Source organism: Suncus etruscus, chromosome 6 (genome assembly GCF_024139225.1).
Source record: "Suncus etruscus isolate mSunEtr1 chromosome 6, mSunEtr1.pri.cur, whole genome shotgun sequence".
Classification (NCBI taxonomy): domain Eukaryota; kingdom Metazoa; phylum Chordata; class Mammalia; order Eulipotyphla; family Soricidae; genus Suncus; species Suncus etruscus.
The window spans coordinates 71,519,628-71,540,011 of record NC_064853.1 but is presented as its reverse complement, the minus strand read 5'-3'; the positions used below and the strand labels follow the sequence as shown (position 1 = coordinate 71,540,011).

General features: G+C 40.4%; 1 protein-coding gene across 1 annotated transcript in view; it reads left to right on the top strand.

The window, feature by feature from the left end:
* SLC24A3 (solute carrier family 24 member 3) overlaps positions 1 to 20,384 on the top strand; it is a 536,687-nt gene that overhangs the window by 451,963 nt on the left and 64,340 nt on the right. The window contains exons 7-8 of the mRNA XM_049774331.1: positions 8,316 to 8,390; positions 20,293 to 20,318. Coding sequence (XP_049630288.1) covers positions 8,316 to 8,390; positions 20,293 to 20,318 — 101 coding nt within the window. The remainder of the gene's footprint in view (positions 1 to 8,315; positions 8,391 to 20,292; positions 20,319 to 20,384) is intronic.

The following is a 20,384-nucleotide window of genomic DNA, read 5'->3' as shown; positions in this document are numbered from 1 at the left end:
GAGTAATTCCTGAGTTTAGACCTAGAAACATCACTGGGAGTGGCCAAAAAAATTGTATTTTCTTAAGTATTTACATTTAAGTCTGATCTACTTCAAGTTCATTTTTGTAGTAGTATCGAATATCTGTTTTTTTCCTCATTCTAATGCACTGGAGATTGGGGGATTGCTGGTAGTTTCTCACTCTGACAGTCTAATCAACCTTGAGTCCTGACTTGATAGGAAAGTGGCCTCATTCCTGATTGGGTATTATATGAGAATCTAGGAAGTACTGAAAAGTCCTGCTGACCAAGCCATGCAGCTAGCTCTCTAGGAGTGGAAGTCACACCTGAGAGTTCCTATGTCCCACCAAAATGCAGCCAAATTGGAGAAGCATATCTCCTTGAAAGAGTCTTGATCAAAAGGCCAACTCAGAATCTGCCTTTATCTAACAGCCCAGGTTGTTCTTGTGATGAGCAAAGCTCAGTATTAACTGTTGTTTGGGTAGGTTGTGTCTCTGGCTGCCTCTGCCACATTATGCCCTCAGCCAGCTCTCTGCTATTGTGTAATAGCAAACCAAAAGGCACTGCTGATGTATTTCCACGTTTTAATTTTCAATTTTTTTCACGGAAGGAAAAATACCTTCCAAACACTCATTCAGTTACTCCAGTTGCCCTGGCTGCATAGCCAATTCGTTAGATTCGCTTGTTCTCCCTACAATGCATCACAGCAATCTCTTAAAGTAAACTGTTTGCCAGAGCAACTGGGGCTTGAGGAGCCGCACTGACCTGTAGCACCCCATCTTTGTTCATGTCAAATTATCGCATCACTCCCCTAAGAGTGTCACCTAATCCTGCACCTACTGCTGTGTGCACAGTGCTTCCTTTCTAACCTGAAGGGCTCACTGTTGTCAAGAAAAAACATTTCTTATAAAAACATACTCCATCATAAACCAGTTAAGTCCTGATTCTGCTAAAGTTCCATGATTTGTCAAACAGGAGGTAAAAGGCTTAATCTTCAAAGCAGTTTCCTCTTCCTGTCAGGTGAGAAAAGGATATGTCTGGTGGGAGAGGATTGTCCTATGGTGCCCCAAGTCCTCCAGGAATGATCCCTGAGGGAAGAGCCAGCAGTAAGCATTGGGTGTGAGAGCAATATGGCTGCAATATCTGTCATTCCACTAGTTGCTGGGATTGATTTTCTCTGTCCATCTGTGTACGGAAAAGAAAGTAGATTTTTTGTTTTTCTCTCATGTTTATTTTCAGCATTCTGTTTTATCAAGACTAGAAGGAAAGGGTCACAAGCAATAAAAATGTGAGAAGGGCATTTTTCTTGCATATGACTGCAAAGTGTGCTCCACCCAAAAAAAAAGTAGGGGAAAATAGAGCAGCTGTCCTCATAATTTCATTATCAGTTTTCTGAAAATATGGGAAACATCACTTTGTGCACCTGGTAATAGTACAGACACCAAATGCAAATGTGATCTGTGCCGTGTTAATCATAATGTTATTTTCAGAAACTTAAGAGTCAATTATATAGTCTTGACTATCTGTAAGATTTCTCTGAGCTTATAATTTACACACATACACATATAAACACATACACACAGAGAAACTTCCTTTTTTGTCAACACTTCTGGTACAAAGAAGCCTTACACCATTTTTGAAAACTCTAGTATTGAGATAGTAGAGTTTAGGGGTCCTCAAACTTTTTAAACAGGGTTCACTATCCCGCAGATAATTGGAGGGCTGGACTATAGTTTAAAAAAAAAAGAGTGAACAGTGATTCAATGATTTTCAAAAATATACTTACTACTGAATTTTTTCTTTCTGTTCCATCTCGTTAGTTTCTCTATTTTTTAATAACTTTGCCTTTGTTCTTCCTGAAACAAATGTATTATGACCAATTGTCTCAACTGTAATAAATTTTCTTTAAACAAATTTAAAAAAAGAGTGAACAAATTTCTATGCACACTGCACATATCATATTTTGTAATTTAAGAAAAAGGAAACAAATAGAATATTTAAAATGAAGAACAAGTTAAATCAACAACTTACCAGTATTTCAATGGGAACTATACTTTTGGCCGTCTGTAGTTTTAGGATCCGTGCCCGAGACAGAAAGGAAGAGTCAAGAGACAGAGAGGGGAATCAGAGAGTACGGTGCACATTCCACAAATGTGCTCTGTAGGCCTGGATCCAGTTGGCTGCTAAGCAAGACAGGCAGCAGCAATGGGCTGGAAAAATGTCCTTGGTGGACAGCATGAGGCCCGCTGGACCTCTGTGAGGACCCCTGTAGTAGACTCTAAAATTAGGTACCTTAAATTTGAGATTGTCCTTTTAGGTTCACAGATAAGATAAGGACATAATTGCCTTCAGTATATATCTGGCTATTAACTTAATGGTAAATATTTGAAATCCTATTCAGAACCTCTATGTGAACTCACATAGTGCTCAAGGGTTACTCCTGGCAGTGCTCAAGGGACCATATGGGTTGCCAGGAATCAACCAAGGTTGGCCATGCAAAGCAAATGTCCTACCCACTGTGCACCAGGATAGGAATTTTCTGGCATGAGTCTCCAGACAGGTTGTAAAAAGAAATTATTTCCTTCACCATCTTAGGCAGAGTTGATGAAGTAGAAAATCCTATAGAAGTAATACTCATCATTGGCATTTACAACCCAAAATATATGTAGTTGACTCTAAGTGGCTGCCCATGCTCAGGCCACCACATGCAGCGGTGCCCAGCGAACGTCACCCTCCCACTAGAATTGTGGCCTCCATATTACAGGTGTGCCCCAAACAAAAGATTCTGTCTCTCTGCCAGCACTTCTCTCTTGATGAACTCCTGGGGGTCCTATTAAAAACAGATTCTAAAGCACCAAGTCCAGAGCACTACCTGAGAACTGCATTCCTAACAAGCTGTCCCAGACCACTCTTGGGTGAGCAGCAAGGGGTCCACAGTAAGCATCTTTTCAGGAGCTCCCCTCAGAAAGATTACAGTGGTTGGCTTATCAGGCTGAGATAAGAGAATGAATGTTATGAGGCCCTTTAATTCTTCCTGGAACACTATATAAATATTGCCAAGTTTCTCTTTATGATAGTGGGCACAATAGAAAGCACACATAATTGAAATATACAGATAGCCTCAAACAGTTTGAGTATTTTTGTCAGTAATTTGAGCCTCCTCCATTCAAGTTCTTATCATCTTAGCCAGAATGGTCTAACAACCACACTATTGCCTTTTCGATGATAATGGAACAATTAATTAAACAGCCAAAATCCACAAACTAAGATAGAGGAGAACCTCAGGGATTCCATTTCTGGCACTAGATTAGAGGGATCTGTGAACCTGGATTTAAATGCTTATGTTTGACATTCCACTTTTCTATTCAGGAAGCACAATTTAAAAGAAAAGCTTAATGAATTAGTCGTATCTGTGACCTTGTCTTCAATAGAAATGTAAGCCACTTTCTGTGGTATTATATAACTACTACTTTCTAATCTCTCCTCATTTATCGTTACTTCAAAATGACTTGACTCCTTTCATAATAACATAAGAAAGATATATATATTCTTCTTCATACATACAATATATTCTTTATCAAAAACAACTACTTCCAACTTCCTAGAAATAGAATTTCAGAAATTATATTTATGTACTATCTGGATATTTGAATAAAGGACAATGAATTTTCCTCTTGAATGCATGGGGTTTTTTGCATTATGGTACCCTGAAACGAAATGAAATTATACAAAGAAAATTGAAACTGTGTGAAAGTGTGATATTCATTTCATAAACAGAAAAGAAAGACCAAACTGAAATTCCGGCCAGAAGGGTTTCCTTGAGCTATATGAGGGGAGCCGGGATGAAACCTCTCACTTTAATTTATGGAGGAGTTTTCCAAAGGATGACCTTTGTAATCTGCACCATCAGTATTATTGATTAATGAGGTCAGTGGCAGAATTACTCACTGTTGTTTTTCTCCCAGGACCCTTGTTATGTTCTCTTTGCCACAGTGATTATCCTTCCTTGAAATCATTTTTGCAAAGTGCTGAGATGAGTTTTTTTCTTTTCAGTCTCCCCTGTCAACAAATGCCCACGTCTCCCATTTTTATACAGAGGTTCACTGTGTTCCTCTCGGCTAATAAATATGTTCAGGCTGAGTCAGATGCTAACTGATTTCTACCTAGAGATAAAGATACTCTTCACCCAGAAGCAAAGGGAATCCCAGGGACTCTAAGCTTTAGTGAATTCCCATTTGTGGAAATGTAATCATCAAATCAGCAAGGTGGACTGATGTTTGAGTGTTCAATAATTAAACTAGCAGAACAGTAAGTTTTGTTTTTATCAAACTGGCTCTCTCCCTTTTAGAATTTAATACCAATCCATTGCTATCGTCTTTTTGCCCCTTTTTGCTTTACTTGCTTTCCCTGAGCTCTTTCAATCTGTTCATTAAATGCAAACTGTGTTGGAGCCAGAGAGATAGTACATCATGTGCAGTGCTTGTCTTGCACACAGCCACCAACTTTCTGGCATTCCATTGGTCACCCAATGACAGCAAGGAGTCATTCCTGAGTTCAGAGCCAGGAGTAACCCCTGATGATTGCTGGGTGTTACCTCCCAAAAAAATGAAAAAAATTAAACTATAGCCACTAGGTTTCTTTTGTTTTGTTTTTTGGGGGGAACCACGCCCAGTGATGCTCAGGGGCTATTCCTGGCTATGTGCTCAGAAATCGCTCCTGGCTTGGGGGGCCATATGGGATGCTGGGGGATCAAACCATGGTATGTCCTGGTTAGCACATGTAGGGCAAATGCCCTACCTTTTGCACCACCTCTCTGGCCCCAGCCACTGTTTTCTTATCTCTTACTTTAAACTCTTCCTTTTTTTGGTAGCTAAGCCTGATTTGATCCCTAACATCCTCGTATGGTCTCCCAAATCCACCAGGAATGATCTCTGAGCACAGAACTATAAGAAAGCCCTAAGTACCTCATTAAAAAGACAGTAATCTTCACACTCTCTTTTGATATATGTATAATTTTTTAGTTAGGGGATTATGCTCAGAGGTGATTCCTGACTCAACACTTGAGAATTTGTTCTGGCAGTGCTCAGGAGACTATCTAGGATACTGGGAATCAAATATGGGTCAGTACCATGTAAGACAAACACCCTACACACCATTACCTCTCCAGTCCTAAATAATATGTTTAGATGATCATTATCTGTTTGATTTCTTTCTTTTTTTCATTTCTGTAATTATTATAGTTTCAGTTATGTATTTATAATAGAGATGACATTTATGGTCAGAATATATATAATTACCTCATCCAACCACCACCAAAGTGCATACATCACTTCCCACCTTGGAGTCACTTTTTGTCTACCTATTTCCACTTAACATGGTGTTCACAATTTATACTCTAGTCCCAGTGTTTATTATGAGGAAATGTCTATATCTTTATTTTGGTTTTTTGAACACCACAGTTAAATGAGATCATCAAGTGCTTATCTTTCTCTCTCTGACTTTTTTACTCAACGTAGTACCCTCCAGTTCCATCCAAGTTACAGCAAATTGTATTATTGAATTTTTTTACTCTTTTGGCTGTGTAGTATCCCATGATGTACAAATGGCACCTTATATTCATTTATTTAACCATCTTCATTTTCAAGTATTTTTATTGACTTTGAAATATAGATTTTATATAGAAACATGATACCAACAACAGAGACTGTGTGAAAAATAAAAGTGTATTGGCACTACAGACAATGTCTTGGATTGGACGATCTAGCTTGCCTGGAGCCTAGAGTTGGTCTTGTGCCAGGAAACTTCAGGGGTCGGATCTCTTTGTATTTAGGCCAAGGTTATTTCTTTCCATGTCCCTCATATTTTGGTGGGCCTATGCAAACAGCAATTGCCACTCTAACACCATTTTTACTGTGCTCCTTTGACTCTAATCCTTAAAAAGAACCCACTTAAAATTTGAGTTAACTTAAGCTAATATGCCTGTATATGGAAATGTAAAAAAATACTATGCCTGTAATGTTTAAGGAGTTACATAAGTTTTATGGCTTTAGATTGCCTTGTGTGCTGTTAAGAAATATTATAATGTGTTACAATCTGGGGACTTGAGGGACAAAGTAATTGTACATGGATTCTGTCTTATTTATCTTAATGTTTTTTGGCTGAAATTTCAAAGTTAAGATATCAGCAAGGGGACTTCTGAGAATTATGTTATGGGTGATTGTCCTTCCACTGTAACTTTACCTTGTCCTCTTTCTTTGCATCCTTGTTCTCATAATTAAAAATAAAAAATTAAAAAAATATATAGATTTTTACTTTGAAGTAAAGAATCTAGGTATGCCTCTATTTCCCTGTATTGCGATATACCATAAGTTGTACTATGGTATGCTTAGTTTATTATGATTTTGTGACCACTAGTCAGAGGTAAGCCATTAATAAATAATTATTCCTCTTTTTTTCTAAATATACTCTATTATTATACATAGTTGGCATCATATTTTTCTAGAATGTTTTGATTGATTTCAATGAGCTAGGCTGCTCTCTAAACCTGCTGTGTTTTATCATGAAGTATTCTTCTAGAATTTTTCTTCTCTACCATTCTGGAAACTTTATAAATTCCAGTTGTTATTTGGTGTTACCAAAGCTCGGGTTACTTGATCAATGCTGAGAACCTTCAAGACCATACCAAGATGTGCTTGGGAGCCTCCAGTGATACACCAGACAGTGTTGGTCTGGGGAATAAAGTAGAGAGTATGATGTGATGCCAGAAATCAAGCCCAGATGGGTACTTTCACACTCCCCAAATTTTATTAGTCTGATCAGTCCTCTCATTTTCTTTTCCTTGTGGGTTTATGACTTGTTTCTTGGAACTGTGGTGGAGGGAGGTCAACATTGGTGGTGGGAATGGCCCTAATTCACTGTCACTAAGCACCTGAAATACAACTGTGAAAGACTTGTAATTCACAATGATCTCAAAAAATTTTTTCTGAAATTCCTTTACTATTACCTTGCTGTGGTATAACAAGAAATAGCAAAGATAAGAGTATGTGATAAGTGAGTCACTGCTACCTAAAAGATTAATCAATTTTTAATTGTTTTTTTTTACCACATTGTAAGTCGATTTACCTAATTATAGCTGTTGAAAATATTCACAGCCTGTATGACGTGTTGGAGAATGAGCCTCCTAGGCCAATTTAATCTGTACTATAGACTGAGTAATAAGCCTAGGTGCTAAGAGTTGACATGACAAATAACATGATAAAAGGGTATGAACACTTTCTATCTGTACTAACGTGATTATTGTGGTACAAGCTCCCTTTTTGACAACCCATTATCTTTAGCTTAGATCCAAAAATGAGACAACCACCCCCCCCATAAGATGAAAATAGCATCTGAAATGACCTGAGTTCACATAACAAGTGGGGAAATGCGTTAATGGAGACTGACCTCATTATTCATTTATGGTTCTATTTAAGACATGTCTTTCATGTTACTTGAATCCAGGAATTCTTCTCTAGTTTGACTTTGCACCACCTTTTCTTTACAAACCAAGTGAGCATTAAGAGAAGAGGCACCCAGAGCTGCCTTGTCTCTGGAATCCCCTTATGCTAATGTCTCTGATGCTATAGGAGCCTGTCATTGGCCCAGCAGGGGTTAGATTCACTGTGCCCTTTATCATGTACAAGGCCAAAGAGAAAGGCAGCCAGACATTTCTCACTGGCAAAATTTTCCCCAGTGAAATCAATCTTTTTAAAATTCTTATGAAACCAAGGGTCAAACTATGACAAGGCCAAGCCTACTAGAGTGGTGAAAGAAGGCCAGGGTGTTACTTTGAATCAAGCCTATCCAACTCCTTTCCAAAGTAGGAAGTTGGCCTGCTCTGAAACTAAGAAGATGGACTCTTCCATCCACTTGTCACTAGGGATCCTAGGAGATCCTCAAATGGGTGGATGGCACTTCAGCTTTGCTGGCCCTTCTTGAGACTGCCACCTTGAAGACATGTCCACCATGTCATCCCTCTCTCTATCATGCGAGTCAGACCCCTCACAGATGCCCCTAATATCAATCAGTTTTCTCACTGGTATCATTACCACCTAAAATTGTTGGGATTTAATCTGTTTTTCAGGAGACCCAGATTCCTATATTTAAAGACTTCCACTGACTCTCTACCCAACTGACAGAGTTGACTGTGTCCAGCACAGAAGACAGAGACTTTAGATTGTATTTATGACTTATTGCTAACCCAAAAAGTGAAGCACTTCCCTTTCTCATTTCACAGGATAATACTCTATTTCTTACCATCTTCTCCTTTTTCTGCAGGTTGTGGCTCTTTCTTCCTGGTGTCTGCTGAGAGACTCCATTTACTACACGCTGTCCGTGGTCGCGCTTATCGTGGTAAGTGGGGAATAAATACCTGCCTGAATTTCCTTAACACTGAGTCCCAAATCATCCAAATGTGGGACTCTGCATTGCTCTTTTGTATGGCATATGATCAAAAAAATCTGGTGATCAATGAGCTAATGGGTATCTCTGCTTGGAAGCATCTTTTCTTTCCTCTGGCCACTTTAAATACTTCACAATTCAGTCAGCTGGCTGCGCTCAGAACAGTTGTTCTGGATCTTATTATCTGATTCCATGAAGATCTGCATTACATTTCTGTGACCCCTGTGACCATTCCTGTTCACTTTCTCATGGGTACTTCTGGAATTTCCTTCATCACCTCTATGTTTTAGCTCATGTTTCCTTTCTCCCTCTGTAAGTTTTTCCAGGAAACACCACTATTTCCTGTCAGGATTGGCACCAAAGGTGTCAATTTTTATTAATTATTAACCAGACATCTGCATGTTCCAAACCCAATATGTCTCTCATCAAGACACAGTGATAAGACAGTAACATCCCAGACTAAAATGGCAGTATTCACATGGCAGTATTCACTTCTAATAGCAAATCATTCAATGTCACCTTCTTTCTCTGTTTTTCACTTTGTCTCTCAGTTTTCAGCATAGACACCTTGCAGATGATTTGTGAAATAACTTGTCCTCTATCCAATTTATCTGGACATATTTTAGATAGAGTAGCTGTAATTGTTGATAATGAATTGTGAAGTTGGAAGCTCCACTCATCCGAGAGGGATCTCTGAGCAGATTCATGTTTGACTTAGTTTGCTCAGCAAATAAATCAGAGACCTGAACTGGCTAGACATGCAGGAGGTGGGAAACATTCATTTTTTCATGTGGTAGTAAAACACAAGGAAGAAATTTTTTGTATGTTTGTTTCTGTTTTGTATAAAGATGGGAGCAGCTGACAAGACTATTGCCTGAGAAAAATTAACTTTATCAACTATTAAGAAGTAAGGGAAAAGATTACATTTGAGTCCTTGGGGCATGGACTTAGTTTATTGGTCATGAGTTGCTTATCCATGGCACCAAGGCAAGGGCAATTTCATGGCTTCTACTGCAGTGTCTCAGTACACTTGGCTTTCTCAACTCTGGTATCTATAACACCATTCTTAAAAAAAAAAAAAAAAAAAAAAACTTGACTTCAAATATGTGGATACTGCTCTGCCCAACAGTTATTGTATGAATAACTGGGTTATCTGGTTGTCTGGATTTCCACTGCTTCAGTTCCTCTGGGTCATTTTTCACATAAGACTTAAAACTAGTGTGAAGAGTCAAGAGAGTCTTATCCCCTCATCCTTAGAAGAAAAGATGGTTGTACTCCAGAAAAAAAAAAAAAGAAGACTTGAGAAAAACAAAAGGCTATGATAATAAGCTGAGAGGACTACCAAAAATTTTATGTTATTCCCTTTTGACAATACCTCAGCAACAGCTTGTTACCTGCATAGAAAGCACCAAGAAGGGCAGTTCGGGGGGTTAAAACCCTACAAAACCAACTTTGCAAAGTTGGTGAATCACAAAGGCAAGTGAACCACATCCCTATTTTGAGGTCGCCTGAATCCCAGCTGAGATGTGTAATTTCATTTTTTTAACCTTTCAGTACCTGCTTTTCTCTCCCCCTCTGAAGAAGCCCATATTTTCCCCTGACTATGTATATTCTCCCACCACCCTTTTTCTTTCTTCTATTTCCTCCTTCCTGGTATTTTCTAAATAATAGCTATTTTTGTTTATTTTTTAGTTTTTTGGGTTCTTTGGGTCACACCCGGCAGCGCTCAGGGGTTACTCCTGGCTCTACACTCAGAAATCGCTCCTGGCAGACATGGGGAATCATATGGGACGCTGGGATTCGAACCACTGATCTTCTGCATGCAAGGCAAATGGTTTACCTCCATGCTATCTCTCTGGCCCCAATAATAGCTATTTTTACTTTTAAGAAGGTAAAAATAGAAAAAGTCATAGTACACTGCATAGGGCACTTATCTTGTAAGTGCCAATTAGTGCTTAGTAGCCAACCTGGGTTCAATTCCCAGCATTTATCATATTCCTCTGAGCATCACCAGGATTGATCCCTGAGCAAAACCAAGAGGAAGCCACCAGATGTGGCCCTAAAACAAAACAAAACAAACAAAAACCAAGCAAACAAGACAGAACAAGAAAGGTTTGTTTTCTCATAAGATTATTTTCTCAATGATTTCTTATTATCCTGAATCTATTCTATACCCAACCCCTGGATGCTGATAACACTCATAATTCTTTTCTGCCAAAGATTCCAATACTCCTCCTTCTAGGTTTCCCCATTGCAGTTGGAATAATCACTTTCCTACTGGTCTCCCTTCTGTAACATGAAACTTCACTGTGGGATCGTACTTTGGGTACTGAAAATTTCTTTAATAAAAATTCCTCCTTCTTAGCCACAATTTCTCAAGTAATTTAATTAGAACAGGTTTTATTCATCTTTGCCTCACTTTCACGATTTTGAAGTCTCCAGAAAACAAAACTGCTAGTCCCCAAGAAAAATACAATGAAATGTTTACTTATGAAGCCAAGAGACAATTAAAGGTACTTGCTTTCCATACAACTGACCTTGGTGTGTTCCTGGCACCACAGATGATTCCCAGGAACAATCAGGAATGTGATCCCTGAGTAGAGAGACAGGAATAAGCCTTGAGCACCAATGACTGTAGCCCAATTTACCACTCTGCAAAAAAAAATAAATAAATAAAATAAGCTCACTTACCCAGAGATCAAACCTTAACCAAATGGGAATAGATGCATCTTTCATAGATGGCCCATTGGAGCTCTTAGGACAATCCATAGATTGGACCCATATTCACAAAGTGCTGCTATTGGGCCAGGAGAGTACTCATAAAGTCCTTGTTACATGGACTTAAAAACAGTAGAACTGGACACTGATGCAATGGGCATAAGAATCAAATAACAATTTTTAACCAGCTGTTGAAAAGGTGGACTTAATGGTATGAAGCTTGCCACCAAAAGTGGGGGGATATTAGGACAGATAAGGGACCCCTATGGCAATGATAATTGGAAATGATCACTCTAGACAACAACTGGATGCTGAAAGGAGATACAGTGATAAGCATGATACCCCTTCGATGAACAATATTGAATACCACAGTGCCTAAAAGGGAAAAGAAGAGGAAGATACAGAGAGATAGAAGAAATGTTTGCCACAGAAAAGGGTAGGGAGAGGGCAGGGAAGAGGGCGGGAAGGACACAGGTGCCAGGAAATACGCACTGGTAATGGATGTAATACATTGCATGACTGAAACTCAATCATGAACAACTTTGTAAATGAGGAAAAAGAACAACTGTATTATGAACAACCTTGTAAACTATGGTATTTAAATAAAGTAATTTAATCAAAGGTGGACTTAATGACAGAAACTCGATTCACCTTGAAACTTGGGTTTTGCCAGAACTTTACTCTGAGATTTTCTCATTTTATAGTTTTTTAATGAGGAGGCAGAAGAAATTAAGAGTGATAATAGCTAAAGCAATTGGAACTTTAAATTTCTCAGCACCCTTTTCCCTACTTCCCTCATTCTTATCAGGTGCCCCCATAACCCTGGCGCCATTCTCCACAGCAAAGCATTTGAACTTGGAGAAGTTGGATGTGGCCTACACTACATGTTCCAGGACTTTGGTCTTTCTATGCACGAAAAGTGTCACTTTCAAAGTCCTGGAAACATTCTGGGTTCTTTGGAGCTCAGCCTTGTGTGCATCTACTTCACAGAGTCTACAAAATGATACAGCCCACTCCTACTTGCACCATTATAGGTCCTACCTCCCAGTCCTACCTTTTCTCCAGACTCCATCCTGCAAGCCTGTTGGTCTCTTTTATTGAAATGGTTCTATCATTTACATAATCGTTTCATTTAAATAAATGCAAATGATCTGTTCCAGCATCAAAGGAAAGCTTTATTTTTACCCTTATCTTGGCTCTGAGGAGTGATGGTGTGAGCCTCCAGGGAAGTCAAACCTCTAGAGTGGAAGAGGAGATAGAGCTGTGGGTCAGGATGCAAATAACTTGGACTATCTCACAGAGACTAAGTGAGAATATGACACCTGTTTTAGATCCTTTGGGGTAATCTAAGTAGAAGTATAGCCAGATGCTCATCCAAGACAATGCTTACCTCTCTTCCAAAGGGCTTATTGCAATATGGAGACCAAGAAGACAAAAAGAGGCAACTGGGCTGACCCAGCCATTGTGCCATGCTATCTGGCAGAACATCTGTGGAGATGGAATTGGCCTGCAATACGGTAGCCCTTACCAAATATGCCTATTGGGCTCGTGAAATATGGCGAGGAACTGGATTTTACAAAATTTCATTGTGTTGAGCCACATGTAGCTAGGGCCTGCCATTTGGGATTGTATACTATCAAAGAAATAAATCCTCCCATAGGAAATATATTCTTTCAGGCATCCATGAATTTTAGCAAGAATTGACTTGGTGCTAAACACTGGACCACATATGGTTGAATTTGTCCATACGGTTTTCTAGTTTAATACTCATGACTCTATGAGCTAGTAATCTGGGTCTTGTTTTGTTGATTATAAACATAAAATATAAAGTCCACAGTTGGGTGAGGCTACTGCAGGCACTGTGTCCCTCAGGCAGACAGGTCTGAAGATACAGGGTAATGGCAGAGGAATAATTCACAAGCAGTCGGTTAAAGTTTCATCAAAGTCAGCTTGCTTTTATTCCGCATGGCTTTTCCTGCCGTGAGTCTCTATGCCATCTGTTTTCTTTGCCAAGCTCTCCTTGACCTGTGCTCCTAAGTTAAGTCTTTTTTCCTGTCTTTTTGCTAATTCTCCTTCACCTCCCTCTCCTCCAGACATATTTATTCTTTACTTAAAACAGCCCACCCCATTCTAGGTGTGAGCAGGTCTGATCATTCAGATGGGATTAACATCTCAAAAGAAAGTTTAGGTAGAAGGATGTTGGAGAAAGGGTTACATTTTTGACAAATGGCAAGGCCAAATGTTTGGGTGTTTTCCCTAGTTTAGGTAACTACAGCTTACCATATTTACCAGAGCAGTGATATGCTTCACTACCACAGGAAAGAATTCAGAATCTTTTTTTTTTTTTGGTTTTTTGGGTCACACCTGGCTGTGCTCAGGGGTTACTCCTGGCTGTCTGCTCAGAAATAGCTCCTGGCAGGCACGGGGGACCATATGGGACACCGGGATTCGAACCAACCACCTTTGGTCCTGGATCGGCTGCTTGCAAGGCAAACATCGCTGTGCTATCTCTCTGGGCCCAGAATTCAGAATCTTTCCTCCAATAAAAATGTGCCTCTCCCAGTCTTTAAGATTATTGAGATTTTCCTTCAACCACCCCAGTTCTAATTGGAGAGGTCTGGATGTTGCTGTTGTGTTACACTCTCAATTTCAAGCAGAAGGGAATATCTTTATCTCCCCCTTTCCTACAACAAATTTTTTATGATATGTGTTCTTAAATGATGCAGGAATCTTTCTACATAAAAGAAAATGCATCGTTGTGACCTATTATGTGGTTCAATGATGAGCACCTGCCTGGAAGTCATGAGGCTTCCAGTTTGAACCCTGGCACCTACCAACCCACACGCTAAAAGCAATCCCAGTAGCACTGTTGTTGTCATTCCTACACGACAACAATACATCTATCTGCATCCCTGATGCATTACATCTAAGTGTGCAGTCTTCTGAATGTAGCTACAAGAATATCAAAGAGAAGGGAGCCCAGAGATAGGTGTGAGGAGCAGGGAGAGAAGAAAAGACACCATCAAGTAGATGACTTTCCTTGCCCCTGAGCTGGTTACATCCCCTGTCCCTCTAGTTATCAACCATCCATGCCACCTGGGCCTGAGAGTTAACCTCTTTTCCAGCTTAGTAGCACTGGATTGTTAGGCTCCTGGACACCCTCTCCTCATATATCTTGGCTCCCCTGACAAAGAGAAATAGCTTTGGTGGCTAGAAGATTTATTCATGGGATGAATGTCACAAGGGAAACTGTGCACAATGTTCCTCAGTCACTGCTCCTGGCTCTGTGCTCAGTCTTGGAGTTCTTATTGAACAATGGAGGTGGTGTCTGTTCCAAATAACATGGGACAAAATGGGAGTTGGGTCAGTCTGGTGTAAGAATAAGGGAGGAGCCAGCATCCAGAGGATGGGGATGAATGCGAGAACCCCTTTTTTATGCCAAACAGCTTGGCAATTTTATGTATAGGTCTGTGTGTTTGGGTTTGCACTGTTTTGTTTTAGTGATGATCGTCTCCTCTCTAACCTCTCTAACTTGTCTTCCTATCCCTGCCTTCACCCTGTAGCCTGCTCCACTAATTGCGTGGAGAATAGCTCTGCCCAGGTCCTGATTTTAGGTCACCTTGATTCCCGACCACCGCAGCCCCCATCATAGTCAAACCAGCTTCCAGAGATGCTTGTGTTGGGTTTCTGTTAAGTCAGAAATGTGAGCAAACCATAGCTAGGCCAAGCAGCCACTTTCCAGTGTATTCCATCAGATTCTTCTCAGCTTGAGTCCCCATGGCCTCAACAAAGCCATCATCACCCCAGACCCCAAAGATTAGGACTCTATCTGGGCATCTTTGAGGGTCTTCACACAACTGTGAGGTGAAGTCTGTTGGGGCTGGGGTGAAGGGAGGTAAAGCTTCTGTTCCCAGCAATAGAGAGAGATTATATTTAAGGTTATATCTTTTGAAAGAAAGTGAAGGTATTATTTTCTCCTATTATTTTGGCAGCTTCAAATTCTAATGATGTTAGAGATTACCAAGGAGCCATGAAAGTTTAGCTTGAACAATGCCACACTCCTGTGTGTGCTATTCTTTACAGCAAAGAAAGCCCTGGAGTGGCCATGGTGTGGCCTTGGCCACCTGCCTCACTGCTCAGAGACAGAGAAGAGAACAGTCTCTTCTGCACCTGTCTGCACACACGTCTGAATGAGGCCTCTCATCTTGCTACAGCCCCCATCCTGATGGCACACTCTTAGGTGTTCCTGCAGATGTTCCATCATCTGGGAACTGGGGATTTACCTGCCTGATGTCAGGCTAACTCAGAATTATACAGCAAACACCCTCTTCTGAAGCACCAGTTTCCATGGTACCTGCTCCTTTCTCTGGGACCTGGAGAAAAGGAGTGTTTTCTCAAGTTCTCTCCTGGGTGCTCATCTGAAGAGCTCAGGGCCAAGCCAGCAGTTGCTGTATATGAGTCATATTTGAGCCAGAGACCAGGTCTCTTCTATCTGCCAACAGGGGACCCAGAACAGTGGAACCATTCAAATGTCACTGAGGATGGCTGCAGTGCCAGGCTTCAAACACAACTGGCTGAGCAAAGAGCATAAAGAGACATATGCCAGGTTGTTTTCCAAAATTCAGAGGGAAAGGGGTGGCCCATTTCTGGAAGCAACAGTGGGTTCCTTGACTGCAACTCTTCCTAGATGAGGAGTGGGGAGGAATAGTAGTCTCCAGAAGGTTATGTGGTACACCAAGACAGCAAGGTGTTGGCTGACTCCCTCCAGTACCTATCTCTCTGGCTGAGTACGCCCTCCTTCCAGGAACATAATGGAGCTGTAAAATGGTCTTGGACTAGATCCTGGGCCCTGGCTGAGTGGACCTGTGCAGAGGGCCTGGACTTGAGCACCACCTAGTGGAGACTATGTGGAACTGGGGTAATTGAAATATGACTTTAGAAATGTTTTCTTTTATTTATTTATTTTTTAATGGATTTTGTTTGGGGGTCAAACCCATCAGTATTCAGAGCTCACTCCTGGCTCTACTCTCAAGGATCACTCCTGGCGGGCTCTCTGCACTATTGCTCTGGCCCCTCATGTTTTCTTTTATCCTGATACTGCTCTGAGAAGTAGGAAAGATTGTTTTGGCTCCTTTTTAGTCACAAAGAATGAAAATAGAGAAGCATACACACATGTGTCTTAAGAGAATAAAGAAAAATCTGTAAGGAGTAATAACAAATCTGTCTCTGTTACCATCTGTCTCCCTCTCTGTCTCTGTCTTTCTTTCTCTGTGTCTCTCTGTTTCTGTTTCTGTCTCTGTCTCTGTCTCTGTCTCTCTCTCTATCTCTATCTCTCTCTCTGTCTCTCTCTCTCTCTCTCTTCCTTTCTTCCCATTCCCTCCAAATCACCAACCAGATCAAGTGAGAATAGCCTTGTCCTTTTTTACAGGCAATTCCAGTACTCCATTAGGATAGCCCATTAATACACTTGGCCAAAGGAACCTTCCCCATATAGCACCAACTTGCATGCCTCCAGCCTTCTGAATACGTAACTGGCAGATAGATGGTTCACCCAAGTACCACAAGATGCTAGAAGCAGTTTCTAACTTGCCTTCTGCCTTCTTTCACCCTAAACAAACCTGTTTCCATACAGATTGTTCTAACCCCCGATTTCTAGATTCATTTCTTCCACTGTGTTGTTCTTTTATTGGTTTTCTCATTTATTTTTCTTAGACAGTGGGATAAAATGAAATAGATTGTGTTTTCTCATTAGTTGCAGGCCCCCTGCGACTGCCTGGTTTAGGATGTAAAGACATCACTGCATTTGTTATTTGGAGCTTGAGAGATCTCTGCTATTTTTTTATGCTACAGATAATTTATCTGAATTTCTTCTTTCCTATCTGACTTCTCGAGCCATATTTCCACACCCTCCTTTACACATGTCTATGCAGGCTCAAGAGATTCTTTTTGAATGGTGTGCGTTAGCCAATCTTATTTGTCTGACTGGTTGTGCTCCTTTTAAGTTTGTTCTTGGGTTGAGATCCTTTGTGCCGTGAAGCTCATTCATATTTTTATATGATCATTATGTAATATAAAATTACATATTGACCTGGGCCCCCACTTTGTTCAGAACACACATGATAGGGCTTCCAAAAAGCCTGTTTTTCTTGTTATAGAGTATTGTCTTTCTTCCCTGATAGATGAAAATTAAATTGGTACTCTAATAAACTCTTTCCCAGCATCTCCAGCTCTCTTAAGTGCCTATGAATTGATTGTTCCAGCCAGCTGCCCAGGCCTGATATTGAATTAACTTAAATTAATAGAAAATGTTTTCCAGCTTAAATAATTTGTTCTGTCAATGATTTCTTGACAACATTTTTTTCAAGCCATGATCATGCAAAAGCAGTTGTGCATGTCTTCCCAAAAGTGGGTTCCAAGAGACCAACCTGGATCTTGATTGTAACCTTTATTTCTCCATTCTTTTCATCATTTTGTTGGTCTTCATTGTCAGGGAAGGAGGTGTTATTGGGCCCTTCCTGGAGGTACTCAGGGCTAACTTCCAGCTCTGTACTCAGGGATCACTCTTGATAGTTTTCAGTGAACCATATGAAATGTGAGGGACAGAATTGGGATTAGCCAGGTGCAAAACAAGACTCCTGTACCATTTCTCTAGCCCTAAATGTGAAATTTTCACCCAAATGCCAACCAGCTGAAATTAAGTACCACAAGTCACAAAACTGATGCATTTTACATCATCTTCAATGTCTTGTAAGGAAGAACAAATTATTTTTAAAAAAATGTGAATTTGGGCCCGGAGAGATAGCACAGCAGTGTTTGTCTTGCAAGCAGCTGATCCAGAACCTAAGGTGGTTGGTTCGAATCCCGGTGTCCCATATGGTCCTTCGTGCCTGCCAGGAGCTATTTCTGAGCAGACAGCCAGGAGTAACCCCTGAGCACTGCCGGGTGTGGCCCAAAAACAAACAAAAAAAAAAAAGTGAATCTGGGGCCAGAGAAATAGCATGGAGGTAGAACGTTTGCCTTGCATGCAGAGGACAGTGGTTCGAATCCCGGCATCCTGCCAGGAGTGATTTCTGAGCGTAGAGCCAGGAATAACCCCTGAGCGCTGCCAGGTGTGACCCAAAAAATGTGAATCTCCTTATCCTTATCCAAGATAGTTGGACAAGGCCTTTTAGGTGCTTTCTATGTGGGGAGAAAGTGCTTCGAACTCTTGTCTTCCTGATTAAAGAAAAATAGGTGCATTTATTGATATCAACTATGCCATCTAGGTAAGTATGTCATTGAAATAATGTGAAATAATCAAGGGTCACACCAGAATTCTAGAACCAATTTTGTGGCAAATTGTTAACCCCAGGAAAATTACTCCTGTTCTCTGAAACTGTTTCTTAGTCTAAATCAAAAATCAAGACTATACCAGTGGTTAACCTTGCATATATAAACAAGAGTTTAAATAAATTATATTAATAAATTAGATTTTTTTACACACTCTTTGTATTCTGTTTGGATTCTAATTGATAAGGAAACTCTAGCACTGCATTTCTCTGTGTTTTGTTTTTTCTTTGGGGGGGTCACTCAGGGGTTACTCCTGGGTATGCGCTCATAAATTGCTCCTGGCTTGGGGGACCATATGGGATGGAGGATCAAACCTTACAGCTTGCACCATTGCTCTATCATTGTCTGCATTTCTCTGTTTCTTAAATATTTTTATTTAGGCACCATGATTCACTAAGGTGTCTGTAGTGGAATTTGAGGCATACAGTGTTTCCACATGTATTCGCACCACCAGTGCTAACTTCCCTCTACCATTGTCCCCAGGTTCCCTCCCACCCTCTAGCGTGCTTTCTTGACAGGCAAATTTTTAAGTTTAGTGATTGTAGTTTGTGTTTTATACTTACAACTTTGATAGCTCTTTGGTTTAAACAAATTCATGTCACCCCCGCATGTATGACAGGCCCAAGCTTCCAGTCCTCTGCCCTTACTGCTTCCTGTCTCTACTTATCCCCTGCCCATTTCTCTCCTTTCCCAGTCTTTCCATTTCTATAATTGAAGGCCAAGGAATTTTCCACCTTTGGTACCTTGTGATCCCTTGTCCTGTTATTCTACATAAGTGAGATCATCCAATATTTAACCTTTTCAAATTTCCATCCAAGTCACAGTGAATTGCTTGATTTCATTATTCCATATGGCTGCATAATAAATACTCTTCATTATGGCACTGCCTTTCTTTTACTACTTCTCACCCTGGCTTAGCTCCTGTAACAAACAGGAGTGTGAACTCAGAGTACGGAGAGCAGACAATGTTGTCCAGACAGCATTTCCAATCACTGTTATTAGTGCATTTAGTTTTCACCCACTACATATGGCAACAAGTACTTGGGTTTCCACTTCTAATTAGAATGTAATGTTTCCTTTAAAGATTAATTCTTTAAACTAACACCCAACAAAGGTCAATTGAAAACATAGAGTTCCAAGCATTTAAAAAAAATTGACAGTGATGGGGTCTAGGAGTGAATGCCTGATATGCTGGAGGCTCTAACTTCATCTATGGTCAGCATGGCCTTTGGTGCACCTCAAATAGTAACTGATGGCCCTTGAGCATTAGCATGGGGAACAAGTAACACAAAACTGCCTGGCCCAAATATCAAATCACTAGGTTCAAACTACCAGATTGAGTATTGCCAATAGTGTTCCTGGGGGAGGGAGAAGGATGGGAGGCTGAACACCACTGAGGAAACCAAAAAATTAAAGTTTAAGATTAAAGGTACTATAGACAGCCTCCACAGAGTGACTCGTGTTTGGAAGCCCCACCAAGCTTCCAGATTCCCTTCCAGACTTAACTTCTCCAGGGAACCATGTTTTATAAAGCTGCTTGGCCATGTATCCCTTTTCCTCCAGAACTTTCTGAAAAGGTAGAGGGTCTGATGTCTTTCCTTCCCACAACACCCATCTCCAGTTTCTCTGCATACCCCTTCCACAAACACCAGCCCCAACTAATCTTTCACAGAGGGGAGTGACTTGCTCCAGACCCAATTCCCACCATCCCAGTAGGAAAAGTAGGCAAGTGTGGGATTAGAACTTGTTAAGGTATGCGTGTTTGCACATGTATCTTCTAATTTATCTTTTTTGGGTTTTTTCACAGTTTATTTATGATGAAAAAGTTTCCTGGTAAGTATCTTCTTATTTTCTCATGTTATGTTGTTGAGTCTATATAGCAAAGACCATTTGGGGAGC